The following is a 20808-nucleotide window of genomic DNA, read 5'->3' on the forward strand; positions in this document are numbered from 1 at the left end:
AACAATTGAAGAAAGGATGAACTAATATGAATTAAAGGATGAATTAAATTAAAATTTAAAGGATGGGCTTATATGAAATAAAGGGAATATTATTGAGCTATAAGAAATGAGAAGAGATGCTTACTGAGAATTCTACATAATATGAATTGATCCCAATTGATGAGCACCCCTTCAATTTCCAATTCCCTATCACCACAAAAAGAGCTTCTATAATTTTTTGTACATATAATTCTTTTTCCTTTTTCTTTGATCTCTTTGGCATTCAGACCTAATAGTAGTATTGCTGGTTCAAAGGGAATGAACAGCTTTTTAGCCCTTTGGGCATAGTTCCAAATTGTTCTCCAGAATGACCAGACCAATTCATCAACAATTCATTAATGCACTTCTCTCCTCTCCTTCAGCATTTAGCATTTATGCTAAGTGTGAGATAGTATATCAGAGATGTTTTAATTTGCTTTTCCTTTAATCAACAGTGATTTAGAATATTTTCATATATATCTTTGATTTTTATAAATACCTTAGATTTCTTCTTCTAAAAACTGCCTATTCATATTCCTTTACCATTTATCAATTGGGCAATGGCTACTATTTTTATAAATCTGACTCAGTTCTATACTCAGTATATATTTGAGAAATGAGGTCTTTATCAAGAAACTTGTAAAGAGCTGAAACTCTTGAGTTAATGCACTGAGGTCAGACAACTGAGCACTTAAGGCTAATTACCGATTGGACAATACTCTATTAGAAAATGTTTGGAAAATGGCCCTTCCCACTATTCTGTGCTGGCCCAATCGTTTGGTGTATACAGAGAATTATAAGAGGGACTGGGGATGGAGTAAGATAGAGGCACTTCTGGGCGGGAGATGAAGAGGTGAGGTCGAGGAGATCCTGTGCATTTATTCCCTTCACTTCTACCACTAAAGACCAAGAATAAAGACCAAGAACTTTTGCTTATACTGACTCTGGCTGATTCTAAGGTATCCAAGGTGCTAACGTGGTCATCACAGAAACTTACTGTAAACTGTTTATATTATTTCACTGTCTATGGTACCTTTTAGCAAAATGTAGTTTTTATGATTATATCTTTTAGTTACTTTCTCTCTTGCTTTGTCTGAGACCTTTATTGCTACCCCTGTTTCCCTTATATTAACTGAAACATATTAGATTCTCCTCCAGCCCTTTATGTGAATTATTTGCCTTGTGTGTCTCCCAGAAATAATAACTTGGTGAATTCTGGTTCCTAATTTGTTGGAATACATGGGAGCCACCTGACAATGGCTGCTGGAGATCCAATCCACAATGGATCTCCTCTTGTGAGAGGAAGATACAAGGAGATTGAGAGGCAGTTGCTATTCTCTGACCTCTCTGAGAGGTTGTTGCGTTGTCTGACCTCTCTCCTCTTCCCTCTGCCTCAAATTTCTCTCATTCCTACAACACCTGTGTCAGCAAAGACTGCTTTGCAACTCCTTCAGATGTTATTATTCGTAGCTATGGAGGCTCTCAGAAAATTGACCTGTCCCTTAACACTAATTTATTCTTCAATATGCTTACACTTTATGGGTGAGTTCATACCGTTTACATTCACAGCTATGATTACTGTATATTTCCCTCCATCGCATTTTTCTCTTTTTTTATCCTCTCCCTTCTGAAAAGTCTATTCTGTCCCTAATCATTGCCTCCCCCAATCTGCCCTCTCTCTTATCATCTCCCTTTTCTCTTATCCCTTCCCCCTACATTGGGTAAGTTATATTTTTATACACAACTAAGTGTGTGTATGTGGGTGTGGGTGTATTCTTGTTCCTCTTTGAACAAATTCTGATGAGAGTGAGGTTCAAGTATTACCCACTTCCCCCCATTTACCCTCCATTGCAACCCTGTTTCTCACCTCTTCATTTGTTTTTGGAGGTAATTTCAAACACAATGACTTATAGTCATGCCCTCTATCTCTAAACTTCTTTTAACTGCCTAATAAAATTAGTATTCTCAGGGGTTGTCATCTTCCTATATAAGAATGTTAACAGTTTAACTCTATCAAGTCCCTTATGATTACTCTTTCATATTTACTTTTTTAATGCTTCTCTTGAGATATTTATTTGAATGTCAAATTTTCTATTCATATCTGGTCTTTTCATAAGGAATGTTTTAAAGTCTTCTATTTTTCCCTTAAAGGATTGTAATCAATTTTGGGGGGCAAGTTATTCTTAGTTGTAATCCTAATTCCTTTGCCCTTTAGAATATTTTAAGTGCTCTGATCTTTTAAAATAGCAATAACTAAATCTTGTGTGATCCTGATATATTCCATAATATTTGAACTGTTTCTCACTGCTTGAATTATTTTCTTTTTAACCTGGGAGTTGTGAATTTGATTCCTGGGAATTTTCATTTTGGAGTCTCTTTCAGGAGGATGTTGATAGATTTTTTTCATTTCTATTTTATCATCTAGATCTAAGATATTGGGGCAGTTTTCCTTGATAATTTCATAGAAGATGATGTCTAGGCTTATTCTTTGGTAATGGATTTCAAGTAGTGGAATAATTCTTAAATTCTTTATCCTTGACCTATTTTCCAAGTCATTTTTCTGTGAGATATTTCTTATTTTCTTTTATTTTTTCTTTCTTTTGACTTTTTTTAATGTCTCATAAAATTATTGGTTTTCACTTGCCCATTTCTTATTTTGTAGGAATTATTTTCTTCATTAAGATGTACTTTTTTTTTTGACCAATTCTGTTTTTTAAGGAATTCTTTTCTTCAGAAAAATTTTGCATCTCTTTTATCAAGCTGTTAATTCTCTTTTTTGTTGTTTTTTATATCACATTCATTCCTTTTCTCAGTTTTTCCTATACCACTCTCTTAACTTTAATTCTTCCAGGAATTCTTGTTGGGCCTGGGCCCATTTAATATTTTTCTTTGAGCCTGTGGTTGTAGTTTTCACACTGTTGTCTTCTGAGTTTTTATGTTGGTTTTCCCTGCCACCATAGTAGCTTTTTTGGTCAATTTTTTTTTCATTGCTTGCTCATTTTTCCAGCCTATTTATTGATTTTAAATTCTGGGCTCTGCTCTCCTGGAGGTAGGAAGGCACTATCCCAAGCTTCAAAAAATTTCATGCTGCTGTTTTCAGAGCTAGTTCTGGGTGTTTGCAAGTTTTGGGAGTTTTTAGGATAACATGATTCAGGTAGAATGTGCTCTGGTCTTTGTCCAGAAAAGCCTCTGCTTCCCTGCAGTCCCAATCCTTAGTACTCCTCTTGACTTTGGAACTGTAACTAGATCTCTGCTTCCTTGTGACCAACCATCAGTGCTCCTTTCAATGCTAGAACTGTGATCTAGGACTGTTTATAAGGAACAGAGTTACTAAACAGAACATGTTGTCCATTGAAAGTGGAGGGAGAAGAGAATCTCCTGTAATCAGAATTGTCTAACCCCCTTGCTGAGAAGTTACAAAGCTGCTACTGCTGCTGCTATCAGGACCACCTCCAGGGCCGACAACTGGTGTTGCTGCTGAGCTCTAGGACTATACCAATCCTGGTGTCATAAAGTTCTTCTGCCAACTTCCTAAATTGTCTTAGGCTAGAAAAATAGCTCATGTTGATTTTTTTGTTGGTTCTCAAAGTTTGATTTCAGACTTTATTTTAAAGTTTTTTGGAAGGGAATGTTGAGAGCATTCAGCTGAGTTGCTACCTCTAATACACCACATGAGCTCCACCATATAAGAAGAAGTAGAACTATGATTAATGCAAGTGCCAATCATGTTTCAGAGAGCCTAGGATGAAACATATCAAATGAGATATGTAAAGTACTTTGCAAATATTAAAACATTATATAAAACTGGCCATTATTATTATTAATTTCAGTATTGTCTTACCTCCTGGAAGAAAATTGATAGATATAAGGTATAGATATATTTTTTCATTCATCCACTATGTGGATTTCTTTTGCTTGATTATGCTTTATAAGTTGTTTTTTTCTCTTTTTTCCTCTTTATTATTGGGAAAGAAGTTATGGAGGGAAAAAAGGGAAAAAAGAGGCCACTGAAACATTTCTGAAATGCTTGAGAGCTTTGGGTTGTTTAAACTAAAAGTTTAAAGAAGAAGGAGTATATTGGAAAGGAAACCTAGACAAGCAGGACAGTTTTAGAAGTAGCATATAGAATTTATCATATACATTTTTTAAAATAAGTGGCATCAAACAGATTCGTGGATTCACATAGAATTCTCATTTTGTGTTCTGCTATGTATATAGTAATGTTCTCTTTTTTGGCATTAGAATTTTTTAAGTGTATAATAACCACTATTATCATGGCCCAGCCTCATACTACATTTCTGATAGAGATATATTTCAGTAACCTATCATCATCTTTTCAGCCTTTTCTATATACAATCCACTTTTCTAAAAAGTCCATTGAAGTTCTATCATCTATGATTTTATCTCATTCTTTTAAGAATCTTTTTATACTTTGAACAACTACCACCTCTTGGGATAACAATTCTAAAAGTTTAACCTCAGAGGGCAAATTTTAAGCTTCCAAAGATCTGTATTCATTATTTTCTTTGCTCTTTAAGATTTTATGGATTTTTAATCCTACTCCTCTTAGCTTTGGTACAACCAAGCAAGAGTCTTTCAATCCCACCTACATCTAGTCCTTCTGGGGTTCTGCTATCATAGACTCTGGGCTATACCAGAGCAACTTTGGCTTTCCTTTCAATATCACAAATATGATATGGACTTTAAGTCAAACTGATTAAGCTAACATTATATGGTTTGAAGAACACTAGGGATTTAAGTCCTGCAGATCTGGATTTGAATTGTTCTGCTGCAATTTAGAGGACCCCAAACAAGTATCTGAACCTCAGATTTCTCATTTGTAAACTTAAAAGGTAGAAAATCTCTAAAATATCATTCTAGTCTACCTCCCATAATCCAATACACAAGACTGGAAAATCTCTGCACTCTCACTCAACTCTGAAATTTTATGATTTGTGCATGACTCCTGGTTCTGCCACTTCTTCCTCATGTGACCTTTGCATTTCTATGAGTTTCAGTTTCCTCACCTAAAAATGGTAATATTATCCCCATAAGGTTGTTGTAAAGAATGCTACAGAAATCTAAGCTATTATTATTAGAATACCTTTTTAACAGGGATTTTGGGATGCTACTGGGAAGAAGAGGGGAGTAGAAAACTTTTAATTTAAACAAACCAAAGCTCTCAAACTAGTGTTAGCAAGTACCCGATAATCATTATTCAAAATAAAAAAATTTTAATGCCTTTCCTTTCTCTATTTCTAACATGAAAACACCCTGACCTTGCATTTGGTAATAGTCAAACCCTCAAAAAAATCTCTGTGATCTTCTAATGTAATGGTCACACAGACAATAAATGTAGAACAAAAAACACTCAATACATTAGTAGACAAGGTTAATCAAATCCATCTTAAGCACTAAGGTTCTACTTATTTCTGAACTATATTTCAGCATATTTTAGCAAGTATAAGTATAGTTTTATGTTTATCCTGGTAGAATTCAAGGCAATATATTCTCTATTCATACAAGAACAAACGTTTTCATGGAAAGATAGCATACTACACTATAAGCTCTTTGAAGGAAAACCCCCATGTCTTAGTTAAACTTTGTATCACCTCTGGCACTAAGGAAAGTACTTTGCATAAAGACCACTTAAAGATTTGTTGAATGGAATGTGATAGAATTACTTGAAAAAAGAAATTGGCAATAATCCAGTTGTTACAGCAAGCTTAAGAGTCTAGGAACAGGGATGAGTGATTCTTAACTTGTATGTCTTACTTTTCAGTGTTGATCAAGGCCATTAAACAATTAACAAGATTTAGTAAGCACTATGTACTTTCACTAGGCCTTGAAAACATAAATATAAATTAAACTATTTCTACTTGCAAGGAGCTCAAATTCTAAAAGGAAAATTAAGGATGTTTATAAGTATGTACAGAATAAATATAAAGTGAATAAATGCAAATAAAAACAAAGTAATTCAAGACAAGGTAATTTGAGAGGATTAGGAAAGGTTGCCCATAGAAAATGGTTTTCAAACTGCATCTTGAAGGACCAGAGGAATTGAATGAGGTAAAAGTAAGGAGGAGCATTCCACAGTAAGGAGAAAGTGCCACAGCATGAAGATAGGACAAAAAATATAATGTATGAGGAAGAGAAAAAAAGCCAGTTTGGTTGGATTGAAAATTTTAAGAAAAAGAATAATATACAAGTAAGTTAGAAAAATGGATTGGGACAAGGTTGAGAAGAATAATAATAGTTAAACAGAGTTCCCCATTCACATAGTCAAAAATTTATGAATAGCCAGTTTCAAAAGGAAGAAATGCAAGCAATCAACAGTCATGTGAAAAAATATTCATCAGATTGGTTAAAAAAAAAAAAGATCTGGAATTATGCTCAAAGAATTTTAAAACTGTGTATATCCTTTGATTATTAGGTCTACTTCCCAAGGTTTTTAGGGGAAAAGACAAAGAATCTATTTGTTTATAAAATATTTATAGCAACTCTAGGGCAAAGAACTGAAAATTTAGGGGATGTTTATTAGTTGAGGAATGGCTGAATAAATTGGTGTACATGATTGTGATGGAATACTACTGTGCTATAAGGAATGGTGAACATCTTGATTTTAGATAAGCAACTTTCATGAAATAATGAAGAGGACTTAAATGGCCAGAACCAAGAGAACTTTGTATATACAAATGGCAAGATTATTCAGAATAAAAAGGAATGACAAAGCTATTCTGAATTCTTTGAAAATTCAAATCAACTACAAAGTATCTATGAAGGATAATGTTATCCACCTCTAGAAGAAAAAAAAAATTAATGTATGGAACTATGTATTTTGTAGTTTCACATTTATATCCATGTCAAATGTTGGCCTGCTAATGTGTGATTGGGAGGGAGGGAAGGAAACAGCTTGGGACGCAAATGTAACAAAAACATTTTTAAAAGAAGATGCATTTCCCAGGGTCTGTATAGAGTTATGTACTCAATCAACCCCTTTTACCCTTATTCCTCGGCTGTAGGGAATGAGTTTGAGAATTCGAAGAGACTGGATGCCTTCTCCTATATTTAGATATTGGTAGTGCCTTCCATACAGTTTCCACATGTAAAAAGGAACAGAAATGATGATGAGAATGACAACATTCAACAAATTGTATCCATTCTTCCAGTATCCAATAGGATCCACGTATAATTTGATGTAGAACTCAAACCAATAAATTGATGTAAATATGACTTCTACTACCTGAAAGAGAAAACAAAATAGTCAGCTACTCTGGACTTCCAATGGCCAAGAGGAACACATAATTTTTTTAAATGTAGTGTAAAGGGTACACTGGCTGATTCCCACACTATACTTTTCTCACTTTCTGGACTGGCTCACTCACTCCAATCTGCTCTGCCCCTGGCTAGTTTAGAACTCTCAAAGAACCATTATCAGATAGTTATACCAAAATTCTCTCAAAATCCTAGGGATAAGCTGGTTGTGAGAAAATATATTCCCCTGTAAGTTTATATTTACATAAAACCTACCACTCACCATAATGATAATTTAGATCTTAATCATGACTATTTGCTTGACAATAAGGCAAAATGCCAACATCACAAATATTCATATATTTAAAGAAAGTAGAGGAATCATAACTACATTACAATCTAAGTTACAAAGACCTAAATTATACTCATAAGATCGATAAGGAAGAATAGACATATACAGGAATCTGTCAAAACACAACATGAGTGAGGAAAATCCAAGTACTTGGCAAAAGTCACAGCTTTGAAACTGTAGACTTTGGTGTTTGGGGAGGGTTTTTTATTTGTTTTTTTGTGTGTTTTTTGTTTTTTGTTTTTTTTTCTGTCTCAGGAAGTATCCCTATAAACAGCAAGGCTTCTTTGATTGTTAAGGAAAGTTGACACACACTGTACTTGACCAACAGTATGGTATACTTGACGTCTTGGTGAAATTAATTGATCTGCTGGATGACTTCTCTGATTCTCTGCTTCCACTGAATTTTCTCCTTCAATGTAACTGTAGTAACTGTCACTTCCAATTTCAAGTTCAGCCATGGCTCATTGTACTGATGAGAATAGCAAAGTCATTTACTGTAGAAGGCACAAATTGTGGGAACTCTGGGTAAGGTAAAAGACCCTTCATCCCAGAGGGAACCTGCTGACAATGTCTGATTAGGCTCCCCACTCCTTTTGGTTCTCTCACCCTTCCTCTCAGGAGGCATGACCATCTGTATTCTACTTGTTTTACAGTAAAGAGAGGCATTTACATATCAATAGCAGGGTGCTTATAGTTAGCACTTGCTCAGTGTGATGGGATGATATAATGAATCTCTAGCTGCCACATAGTTATGTGTTATAATGATGTAATCATACCACGGTATTTAAGGGTTGAGAGGTCTTGAAATAAGGACTCCATCTTTGACCATCCTTGTAAGTTTTCTGCCTTCATCACTCCTTTACTAAGACCAAGGTTGGTCCCAAGATCCTCCAGAGAGCTAGTCCAGACAGTATATTTTGGCATCCCAATTTGGGAGCTCTAGAAAGCACACTTACAATTTACAGGTGATCATCCCAAAACTTTGCTGTTAACTTTGTACACCATATATTTCACTTTACTTGAGTTCATGGAAGACTTTCCAGGTTTTTCTGAGAATATCCTGCTCATAATTTCCCATAGAACAATAGTATTCCATCATAATCACATACCACAATCTATTCAGCCATTCCCCAACTGAGGCATCCCCTCAATTTCCAATTTTTTGCCTTGAGAAAAGTGCTACTATAAATACTTTTATACATATAGGTCCTCTTTGTTTTTAAAAAATCTCTTTTGGGATTCATGCTTATTAGGAATGTTGTTAGGATATGCATGAATTTATAGTCCTTTGACACAGATCTTATTTTTGATCATTTATCATTTGGGGCATAACTTTTGTTTTTTTTTATAAATTTGACTCAGTTCCTCATAGAGGGCTATGTTTGAGAAATAAGGCCTTTTCAGAGAAACTTACTTCAAAATTCTTTTTACAGTTCCTGTTGCTAACTGTATTTCCTGCCCCATATATTCTATTTTCTCTCTCTCCTTTTGCCCTGTCCCTCCTCAAAAGTATTTTGCTACTGACTACTTGCTCCCCAAATATTCCCTTTCTTTTATTATCCTCCCTCCTTCTCATAATCACATTCCCCTCCTACTTTCTGGCAAGGTAAGCTAGATTTCTATACTCATATTGAATGCATATGTTATTCTCTTTTTAAGTCAATTCTGATGAAAGTGAGGTTCACTCACTCTCCTTTTCCCCCTTTCCCCATCTTTTCCCCCTATAAAAGCTTTTTTCTTGTCTCTTTTTATGGAAAATAATTTAGATCATTCCCTGTTCCCTTTTTTCCCAGTACATTACTCTCTCACCCCTCAATTTCATTTTTAGATATGATTCCTTCATATTCAACTCACACCTGTGCCTTCTGTCTATACATACTCCTTCTAAGTTCCATAATAATGAAAAAGTTCTAATCAATTACAAGTATTATCCTCCCATGAAGTCTCTTATATCACTTTCCTGATTACCTCCTTATACTTCTCCTGAGTCCTGTATTTGAAAATCATATTTTCTATTCAGCTCTGATCTTTTCATTACAGATATTTGAAAATCTTCTGTTTCATTGAATTTCCACCTTTTACCCTAAAGGAGTATACTCAGTTTTGCTGGGTAATCGTCATTCTTCTTGATCTTTCTGCAGCATTTTTATAGTGTTAACCATCCTCTTCTCATAAATATTCTTTCTTCTCTGGGTTTTTGTGACACTGATCTCTTTTAATTTTTCTCCTACTGTCTGTTTGACTACTACTCAGTACCCTTACTTAATTGATCTTCATTACGCATCTCAAATATGGCATAGCCAAAATAAAATCATTATCTTTCCCCCTAAACCTAGCCCTCTTCTTATTTCTGTTGAACAAGGTGATGAAGGATTCTTCATCACCCAGATTAACAATCTCCATGTTATCTTTGCCTTCTTACTCAGAGCTTTTACCTTATTGCCAAATCTTATTAGTTCTGTCTACAAAAACACAAACATTTATCCCCTTCTCTCTACTTCCATGGCTGCCACTAGCTCAAACCTCTCACTTGGACAAAATAATCTCTTAAATGGTTTCTCACTTCAGGTCTCTATGTTCTCGTTGTAGATCTGAACATGTTATTCCCCTATTCAATAAACTCTTGTTGCTCTGTATTTCCTCTAGAATCAAATATAAACTCCTCTGTTTGATTTGTAAAACTCTTTGCAACTTGGCTCTACTTTACCTTTCTAATCTGATTATACATTATTCCTCTTCTCTTATGTTGTTCTCTGGATAAACTGACCTTCTTGCTGCTCTTCACACATGACACACCTTCCATCTTGAGAACATTTTAAAAATATTTGAAATTTATCTAACTGTCCCTCCTCACCTCTGCTTTTTAGAATGCCTTTTTTTCTCCCAAACTCAGCCTGAGTGCCACCTCCTACATGAAGATAAACCCTTTTCTGATTCCACTGAGTTTATTTTATACAAGTCAGTTATTTTTCTCCCTTGCCGTTGAGAGCAAAGATTCATGTTTCTGTTTCCTCAGCCTCTGGCATAGCCTTTCACATAGAAGACATTTAAGGATTACTAATTCATTAACACTTAGTTTCTCTATGATATTGACATTGTTGACCTAATCACTACTCCCTCTGACCATTCTCTCTGACCTAGATTTTCATGACACTCTCCAAAAGCCACTTGAAGCATCATAAATTACTGGACATCCAATGGCAAGTTAATCCACAAAATCTGATTTTAAATTTCTTGATACTTTATAAATGCAAACTCTCCTTTATATTTCATTTTGATACCTTATACCATCTGTTCTCTGGTTTCTGCTCTTTAATTTCAGTGATTACATCAAATGAGTTGAAGGACCCAAATGATTGAGGCCATCCTAAGCAACTCCTCCAGTGCATACACTCACATCGAGCTTTTATCTCCCTCTTGAATCCCAGTCCCATGTTGTTAACTACCACTGAATATTGTCAAACACATGTCTCATAGATATCTCAAACTGAACATGTCCAAAAAAGAATTCATCCCCTTTTCTCCTTAAACCTATTCTTCTAACTTCCCTATTTCTATAGTCATTCAGATTCCCAACCTTAAAGTCATCACCAGTTTTTCATTCTTCCTTACAACTATTCAGATTCAATCAGTTTCGAAGAGTTATTGATTATCTCTTTCAAACATCTTTCAATTTTGTTCTCTCTTTTTCTTTCACACCATTCTGGTTCAGACTGTCATCATTGCTCAACTAGACTATTACAATAATCTTTAAATGTTCTCCCCAACTCTGGTATCTTCCCTAATGGATCATCCACACCACTTCCAAAGTAATATTCCTATAATACAAGTCTGTTTGTATCATACCTCTATTTAAGAGTTTTCAAGAATCCCTAGCCTCATTTAAAACACAAGTACTTTATTTCATTATCCCATTTGTTGTTTATTATAGAATGTAAACTCAGGGAGAACAGGAATGTTTCAATGTTATGTTTGTACCTCCAGAGCTTAACACAGTGTCTGACACACAATGTCAACTTAATCAGTGATATTCAGACACAAGGAAGTAGGGAGTGATCTGAGGGGAGAGTATAATAATTCTGTTCCCTTTGCTTCCTGTGAACAGTTCTACTCCTCTCTGGTGAGAGGAGTGAAGTTAGAATTCTTTACTTCTATTATGAAAAGGATGTAAAGCATGTCATCAAGAAGATTTATGACTGGAAAAAGTTGGCTTGCCAAAATTAACTATAAAGGACATAAAGATGCTATCTGTATCCAGAGAAAGAACTGATAAATAGAAGTATATATAAATGTATATAAAAATTTTACACAAACATATATATATATATATACATACTTATTGTATTTATGTATATATATATGTTTGCATATAAATATATACACACACATATATATAAAGCTATTTGTATCTAATAGCAGCTATCACTGAGGGGAGAGGGGAAGTTTACACGATAGCTTTATTATATATTTAAAAGGAATAGCGCATTATACATAATAGATTTGCAGTTTCATGTATAATTATTTTTCATTGTACTATGTTATATAAATATTTGTTTTATTTCATAAATTAAAAATTAAATTAACTTTTTTTTTAATTTGGACCATATGATGAGAGTAAGGACTAACTGTAAGTTTGTATGTTCAAATGAGATCCTTTATGACATGAAGAGCTTAAAGAAGGTCTCAACACTTAGGGTGAACCTTCTATAGTGAGTTTATGAGAAGACAGAGACAGGAGCACAGGCTAGGCATAGATGAGTTGAGATTTGCATTATTGGAAAGGACATCAAATTGATACAATCACAAATCCATTGTATTGATTCTGCATAAAAAGAATAAAGTGAAATTCACTGAGAAAACTTAAGTATGATTTGTTATTTTGATTGATATGGTCTATATCTATATGATAATTTGTTGTGAGCAAATATATAAACAATTTTTAAAGAATGCTATAAAGTGATATATTAAATCATATATTTTCAGATGATGAAATAGTTTAATGCTAGGAAGATAGCTCACTATCTTCTACCAGAAGTGAAAATTATGCAGTAAAGTTTTGATTGATACCTTATGGAGCTTTCTTTTGTCTTTTAAAGAGCAGACTAGTAATATTTATTTTTAAAAATCAAAAAAAATTTAGTTCTGGCAAACTCCAACAAATTGAAAATCTTGAATTCATGTGAGGATCAATCAGCTGAATGTTAAGAGATTCATGCCTTATTAGCAAGAATTGTTTTAGCTACAGAAACTCATGATGCTCTCTACAAAGGCATTGAAGGTTTATGATTTACATGTATAAATAAAAGGAGTATCTACACCAAAGAAACTATAGATCTTTTTAAATACTGAAGTTACATGAAGAGCCTATATTTTATTAACTCATATTTGGGGCTTTTTGAGTCTAACTTCAGCAATTCCCCATGAATAAAGTGGCTTTTCAGTACCTTTTCAGAAAAATTTTTAAAAATACTTTTCTTACCTCAAACATTAAGAACATGTTACTTTTAATTTCATAATAGGTCTCCAAAACCATACACAGGGCATTTGATGAGATGGTACTAATCATAAGTAATGAAAAAAAATGACCTTCTATAAATCTCTTCACATATTCACAAAACTCAGTGTCTTTCCTCCTGTCAAAAGTTACACAAAACAAAATGTGTTTTATTTGTGATAATTTGTAGTCCAATGCTATGATAACAATGTTACATGAAATATAGTCTTTTTTCCATGTATATGTTGAATAACACTAACTTTGAAATATGAATAGGGTCAAATGCTAATGATTATGATTAGACCCCAATTATAAGGATATTATTAATGATTTTTCTGAGACTTTTGGGAAAAAAAGAAATCAGTTCTCTTGAAAAGCTTTCTAAAATTTATTTTAATATGATAAAAAGCATATAATTCCAAAAGCATTGAAGCATTCCCAATATGTGCACTGGTAAAGCAAGAGTGCCTATTATCCTCACTCTTATTTGATAGTTTTAGAAATACTAGCAACATAATACAGAAAAATAAATTAAAGGCATAAACACTGGCAAAGAGGAAACAGTTTCAATATAAACCAATAAAATGATAAAACTCTCTTCAAAGTTCTTTTGAGCTTTCTCTCACAAAACTTGTTTATCAGAAAATTTCCCAAATCAGCAAGAAAAAAAAAGCTAAGACAAAAATGTCTAGTACAATAGAAAGATGCAAAACAAACTTAAAAGTCATCAATATCTCCATAGAGCCATTCCCCAAAAAATAAAGTATCAAAGGATGTGAACAAATATTTCTCAAAAGAAATGTAAACTATTAATCATATGGAAGATTGCTATAAATAAAAAGTAAAACAATTTAACTTTTCATCCCAGCAAATTAGTAAAGATGATAAAATCTAGATAATGTCAATGAAGAGGGGCCAAAGAAAGATAAGCATACTGACTAACTAGTAAAATATAAATGCATTGGGCCAATTGAAATTGAAAGTAATTTGAACAGGATAAAAAGAGATAGATAAATGGAAGAAAATAGGATGGAGAAAAAGATACAATTATTCATGATAAATGCGAATGTAAATGGAATGAGTTCACCCATAAAACAGAAGTGGATAGCAGAATGGATTAGAAACCAGAATCCAACAAAATGTTGTTTATAAGAGACATACTTGAAACAGAAAGATACACAAAAAATTAAAATAAGAAGATGTATCAGAACCTATAATGCTTCAGCTGAAAAAAAAAAAAACTGATGTAGCAATCATGATCTCAGACAAAGGAAAAGCAAAAGTAGACCTAATTAAAAGGAATAAGCAGGGAAACTACTTTTTGATATAAGATATTATAAATGATAACATGATATCAAAACATTTTTACATTAAGTTTCTCCAATAAAGACTTCTTTGCTCAAAAATAGAGAACTGAATCATATTTATCAAAATAAAAGCCATTCCCCAATTGACAAATTGTCAAGAGATATAAAGTCTTCAGAAGAATATATCAAAGCTATCTGTAATCATAGGAAAAAATTATCTAAATTACTATTGATTGGAAAAATGTAAATTAAAACAACCCAAAAGTACCACCTCACACTAACAAAAATGACAAAATATAGAAGGGATGAGGGAAAATAGAGATGCTAATGAACTATTATTGGAATAGTGAAGTGATCCAACCATTCTAGAAAACAATTTGAAACTATGCCTAAAAGACTATGTATATATAACTGATATATTATTTTCCTTCTCAGTGGGTCAGGGAGAGGCAAAAGAGTGAAGGAAAGAATTTGGAACTCAAAAACTTTTTAATACTAAAAATGAATAATAAAAATTCCAAAAATAATCTAAAATTGTATTTTTTAAAAGTAATTTAAAAGTTCATAACTTTTGATTCAAGATCCTAGTGTTAAACACACACTCTCTCCTTTGATCCAATGAGGTAAAATACAGAAATAAAGATCCCATATATATCAAAGTAATTATAACAGTATTTTTTGTGATAGCAAATAACTTGAAATATAATCAGTGCCCAATGATTGGGGAATGTCTGAATAAACTGCAGTACATGTATGTAATAGAATATTACTGTACCATAAACAATGACTAATATGAACAATCCAAAGAAATATAAGAAGATTTATTTCAACCTACATAACTTTACAAGCACAACCAACAAAATAATATGCACAATTATAATTATAAAGAGAAAGAACAATCAAATAAATTAAAATAAAGTGCAATTATAATTCACAAGTTTGGCTCCAGAGATTTGAGATAAAGTGCTCTTATTTGGAACTATGCCCAAAAAGTTATCAAACTGTGCATACCCTTTGATCCAACAGTGCTACTACTGGGCTTATATCCCAAAGAAATACTAAAGAGGGGAAAGCGACCTGTGTGTGCCAAAATGTTTGTAGCAGCTCTTTTCATAGTGGCTAGAAACTGGAAGATGTCCATCAATTGGAGAATGGTTGGGTAAATTATGGTATATGAAGGCTATGGAATATTATTGCTCTGTAAGAAATGACCAGCAGGATGAATTCAGAAAGGCTTGGAGAGACTTACATCAACTGATGCTGAGTGAAATGAGCAGAACCAGAAGATCACTATACACTTCAACAACAATATTGTATGAAGATGTATTCTGATGGAAGTGGATATCTTCAATATAAAGAAGATCCAACTCACTTCCAGCTGATCAATGATGGACAGAAACTACACCCAGAGAAGGAACACTGGGAACTGAATGTAAAATATTAACACTACTGTCTATCTACCCAGGTTACTTATACCTTAGGAATCTAATACTTAACGTGCAACAAGAAAATTGGATTTACACACATATATTATATCTAGGTTATACTGTAACACATGTAAAATGTATGGGATTGCCTGTCATCTAGGCGAGGGAGTAGAGGGAGGGAGGGGAAAATCTGGAAAAATGAATACAAGGGATAATGTTATTTTAAAAATTACTCATGCATATATACTGTCAAAAAAAATGTATAATTATAAAATTAATAAAATAAAAAAAATAAAATAAAATAAATAAATTTTGGTACTGCTCAGTAAAAAAAAAAATTTTAAATAAAAAAAATTTTTTAAAGAGATAAAGTGCTCTTTTTTGAAGAATGAAGGCTCTATGGGATATGGTCATTATGTCAATTGGTTTTATTGATCTTTATTATGTTAATCTTTCATGTTTGTTACAAGAGAATGCTCACTGGATAAGGAAATAGGAAGGGATAGGAATGAGAGTGCTGTAAAGACCAATGGCATTAATTTTTTAAATCCCCTAGTAGAATATATGCTTGGCTTTAATTTTAACCTAAGCTGAGATGAAATCTGTTTACCATGGTCTGTTGCAACTTCTCCAAAAATAAACTTTTAAATTATTAACTTGACCAAGACAAAGTCGATTACTTAGTTGTTTTGACTATATATTTTTTAAAATGTGGCTGGATTTTAAATTGAATCAAAATCTGTTATGACATATTTAGCCTAGGAATATAATTTTACATTAACCCTCACACAGACACATAATGACCAGGTTTGGAAATCACACATTTTAATCTGTTAAACATCAAGATAGTCAGCAAAAGTAAATCAAGCTTCACTGGTCGGGCAAGCAGTGATTTCAAATCAATTTGAACAAATAAATTTCTTAAAATATGAATGGTAGAGACATAGAAAGTTACCTGAAATTTACAATTTTTGACCAAATCCCAGTAGAACTCAGATTTAAAACTGAACTAGAAATCTCTTTGACATGCTCTTGGGAGAAAAACACAGGTAAACGATCCATATCAACTTTCCAACTTCCTAATTTCAACTTGGGACTTCTCTAAGGAGCCAGTGTGGTCCAAAAGAACAGCAAAGGAATGTTCAGGATGGGAATCTTCTCTTTATGAGATAATTTCCAAGATATTCTAATATGTCTGAATCATATTCTCTCAATCTCCTCAAAATATAAGCTTTTCAAGAATTCATTTCAGTGAAACCAGAGACCAGTGCAAGTGTGATAAGAATGTCATCACAAGGTGAAAATTTTAATTACTAAATATCAGATCCCCTCAGAGGGACTCTGGTTCAACTTATACCTAAGGATAAAGCTCTATTACATCAACAAGTAAGCTTCTAGCCTCTTCAGATAGGGAAAATACAATCACTTTTAAACAATGCCATAATCATCCTGTGGCCAATTTCAAAAACCCAGCTTTTAAAACTCTTTGAGTTGTGAACTCATATGGGGTTCCATAACTGAGTGTTGGGATCACAAAATTATGATTTATTAAAAGGAAATGTTTGATTGTATATCTATTTTATATACCTATATGCCCAAGATCATGTAAAAATTTCTCAGGAAAAAAGGGGTTGAGAATGGGAAAAGTTTAAGAAGTCCTAATCTAAAACACTTTTTATGAGGACTTTTTATGCAAAAAAAAAAAAGGGGGGGGGAGGTATGGGACTTTGTTTAAAATATTAACATAAAAAAGACTATTTCTCTTGGGAGGAAATTCACAGACTCCATGTAGAGTGGCATCCACCAGGATTGTAGAACCAATCTTGATAAACATCAGTAACAGGAAAAAGCAGTCACAGAAAGTACCATGAACTGAAAAATGAGAAGGCCAACATTTCAACCTAATATCCTAACATTAATTTTTCCATAGTGATATTCAGACTACCTCAAATTCGGTTATTTTGATTCCATAGAGACTCAATAGGTCCATGTTTGTGTCCTGCCCTTATAATACCAATAAATTGGTTAGATTGGGATAAAGTGGGTAGAATTGACTTTAGAATCAAGAAGACCTGACTTTTAATCCTGCCTTAGACACTTATTAGTTACATAACCCTGAGCAAATAATTTAACTTTTCTATATCTCATACATATAATTAAGAGGTTGGATTTGGTAGACTTTAAAGCCTCTTTTTACTCTAATAGATGATCATGTGAAAGGTATAAATGTTTTCCTTCTGAAAACGGCTATTCATATCCTTTGACTTTTTTTTATCAATTGAAGAATAGATCTTATAAATTAAACTCAATTTACGAAAAATATGACTCCTAAAATGAGTTCTGCTCACATCATCCTACAATAGTTCATAGAACCAGGATTCTTTGCGATAGTTTCTTGTCATTTCTTATTGAATAGTAATATTTCATTACACACACACACACACACACACACACACACACACACACACACCATAATTTGTTCAACTATTCCCCAATTGATGGATACCACCACTACCCTTAAATTCTAGTTGTCTTTATTTCCCCCTTTTAAGACTGGAAAGTTTGTTTTATTTGTAACTATTCTTTCTCCAATATTATCTTCAGCTCTTCTGTCCATACCTCTTTGTCCCCTTTTTAAGATTAATGTATTTCTATACCAATCTGTATTTGTGCTCAATCCCTCTTTGACCATCTCATATGAATGAGGTTCATCTGAGTCTCACTCCTGCTCCTTTTTCCATGTTTCTATATTCTCATACAGACCTAATTATGAGCAATAAGTTCTATCACCTTATTTACACTAATGTAGTCCTCCTTTTACCTTCCTTTCTCTTCCTCTTAAAATCTTTTTCTTATTTAACTTCTTTACTATCCTCTAAAGATATTAAAATATTCTTGTTAAGGAATGTTAAGGGGTCCCCTGAACTTGTCTTTTTGAATTGCCATATTTTCCAGAAACATTGGACCTGGGATATGCAGAAGACCCTGAACTGACATAACTTGTTTATGCTCCCAAGCTGGACTCCCCATGTGTCCTTGGGAGTCAAAACAGGTCTGCACTAGACTAGACTGCTTGTGCAACTAAGACCTTTGTAGATAAGCAGACTATCACATTTTCATAGTCTGGCAATTTCCAAGGGAAATTTTTAATTACTCATGAATTTTCCTCCCTAATCACTCCCATATAAGTGGAGTTTTCTGTTTCTCCTCCTCTCTTTGTCACAATTTCATAAATATTCAAACTTTTGTTTGGATTGCGAACTCTTTGCCTTGACTTAGGGTTCCACACACAAGTTCAGTTTTTTTTGGTAATAAACCTAAGTTTTCACTAAGTTTTATGAAGTTGTGATTGCTTGTTGACATTCTGAAGAGACAATTGTTTCCTCTCTCTTTATTAGAATGTTTTCACAATAATATATGACTTCCAATTATTCAGATGAATTTACCTAAGTTTCACTTTATGTGTTTACATCCCAGAATTCCTACTTAACATTTGATCTATTCATCAAAAAATTCTTGGCAGTTTTATTCCAGTTAAGAGCCACTTTTCCCCCTATAGAATTACTCAATTTTATAAGATTATTACTGATCATAAGCTTATTTTTTTTTGCCTTTTAAAATATTGAATTGCAAAGTTGTATCCCAAGATCCCTTCATTTATAGGACAGATTGAAAAATTTTATTGTGATATTGGCTTGGTACTTGAACTGCTTTCTCGGACACTTTTTGGACTTGCTTTCAGAAAATGATCTGTGGATTCTTTCGGCTTGAATTTTGCCTTCTGCTTCTAGTAGATCAGGGAAGTTTTCAGTTATGATTTCTTGAAATACAGTGTCCAGGATTAATTTGAGGTGGAAAAGGAAGAACCAAAAATTACATTTTGGGAGGAATCTCAAATTTCATTTACTGTTATTTTAAGTTACAAATCCTCTCCTTCCTTTCCCTCCCCCAACTAATGAGAAGACAAGAAAAAAGCCCATTTCAATTATATATGATCATGCAGAGAAAGAGAGAGGAGGAAAAAATGTTTTAATCTGAACTCTGAGCCCATCAATTCTCTATCTGGAGATGGAAAACATGTTTCATCATGAGCTCTTTGAAATTATGATGGGTCATTGTTTTGATCAGAGTTCCTAAGTCTTTCAGAGCTTTTTGAGTCTCTTCACTATGTTGTTATGGAATAAAATGTTCTCCTTCTGTTCATTTAATTTTGAATCAGTACATTTAAGCCTTTTTAGGGTTTCCTGAAATCATCCCTTCATCATTTCTTTCAGAGCAATAGCATTTCATCACATTCATGTGATTTGTTTGGCCATTCCCCAATTAATGAGTATTCCTTGATTTCCAATCAATACTTCCAATTCAATACTTCAGAAAGAATTGTTATAAATATTTTTGTACATATATGTTCTTTTCCTCTTTCTTTGATCTCATTCAGGCATAAACCTGTAGCAGTATTACTAAGTCAAAGGACTTGCACAATTCAATAAGTTTGGGGACATAATTCCAAATTGCTTTCCAAAATGATTGGACCGATTCACATCTCAATGTGATGTCTCAATTTTCCCCAGATCCCCTTTAACATTTATTGTTTTCCTTTTCTGTTCTAATAACTAATCTAAGAGGTCTGAGATAGTGTTCCAATCAATAGTGATTTAAAGCATTTTTTTCATATGTCTAATTATGTCATCTAAAAACTGACTTCATATCTTTTGATCATTAATCAGTTGGGGAAAGGTTCTTATTTTTGTTAATTTGACTAAGTCATCTATATATTTGAGAAATGAGACCTTTATCAGAGAAACTTCTTCAGGTTTTCTCTCACAATTATGATTGCTATTTTCTACTATCCTATTTTCCCCTCCTGTTTATTATATTTTCTGAAGGAAAGACTTTCATCCTTCTCTCCTTGAAAGTGCTTTGCTTCTATCACCTCCCCCAATTTGCTGTCCCTTC

The 20808-nt window shown here is 33.3% G+C and overlaps 1 protein-coding gene across 1 annotated transcript in view; it reads right to left on the bottom strand.

Moving 5' to 3' along the window:
• CATSPER3 (cation channel sperm associated 3) overlaps positions 1–17003 on the bottom strand; it is a 60115-nt gene extending 43112 nt beyond the window's left edge. Inside the window, exons 1-3 of the mRNA XM_074285131.1 lie at positions 16808–17003; positions 13104–13257; positions 7022–7261 (exon numbers count right to left, since the gene is read on the bottom strand). Of these exons, the coding sequence (XP_074141232.1) occupies positions 7022–7261; positions 13104–13257; positions 16808–16914 (501 nt within the window). The 5' untranslated portion in view covers positions 16915–17003. The remainder of the gene's footprint in view (positions 1–7021; positions 7262–13103; positions 13258–16807) is intronic.
• Positions 17004–20808: the final 3805 nt, after the last annotated feature.

The sequence above is a fragment of the Sminthopsis crassicaudata genome, chromosome 2, assembly GCF_048593235.1.
Source record: "Sminthopsis crassicaudata isolate SCR6 chromosome 2, ASM4859323v1, whole genome shotgun sequence".
NCBI classification, from domain to species: Eukaryota; Metazoa; Chordata; class Mammalia; order Dasyuromorphia; family Dasyuridae; genus Sminthopsis; species Sminthopsis crassicaudata.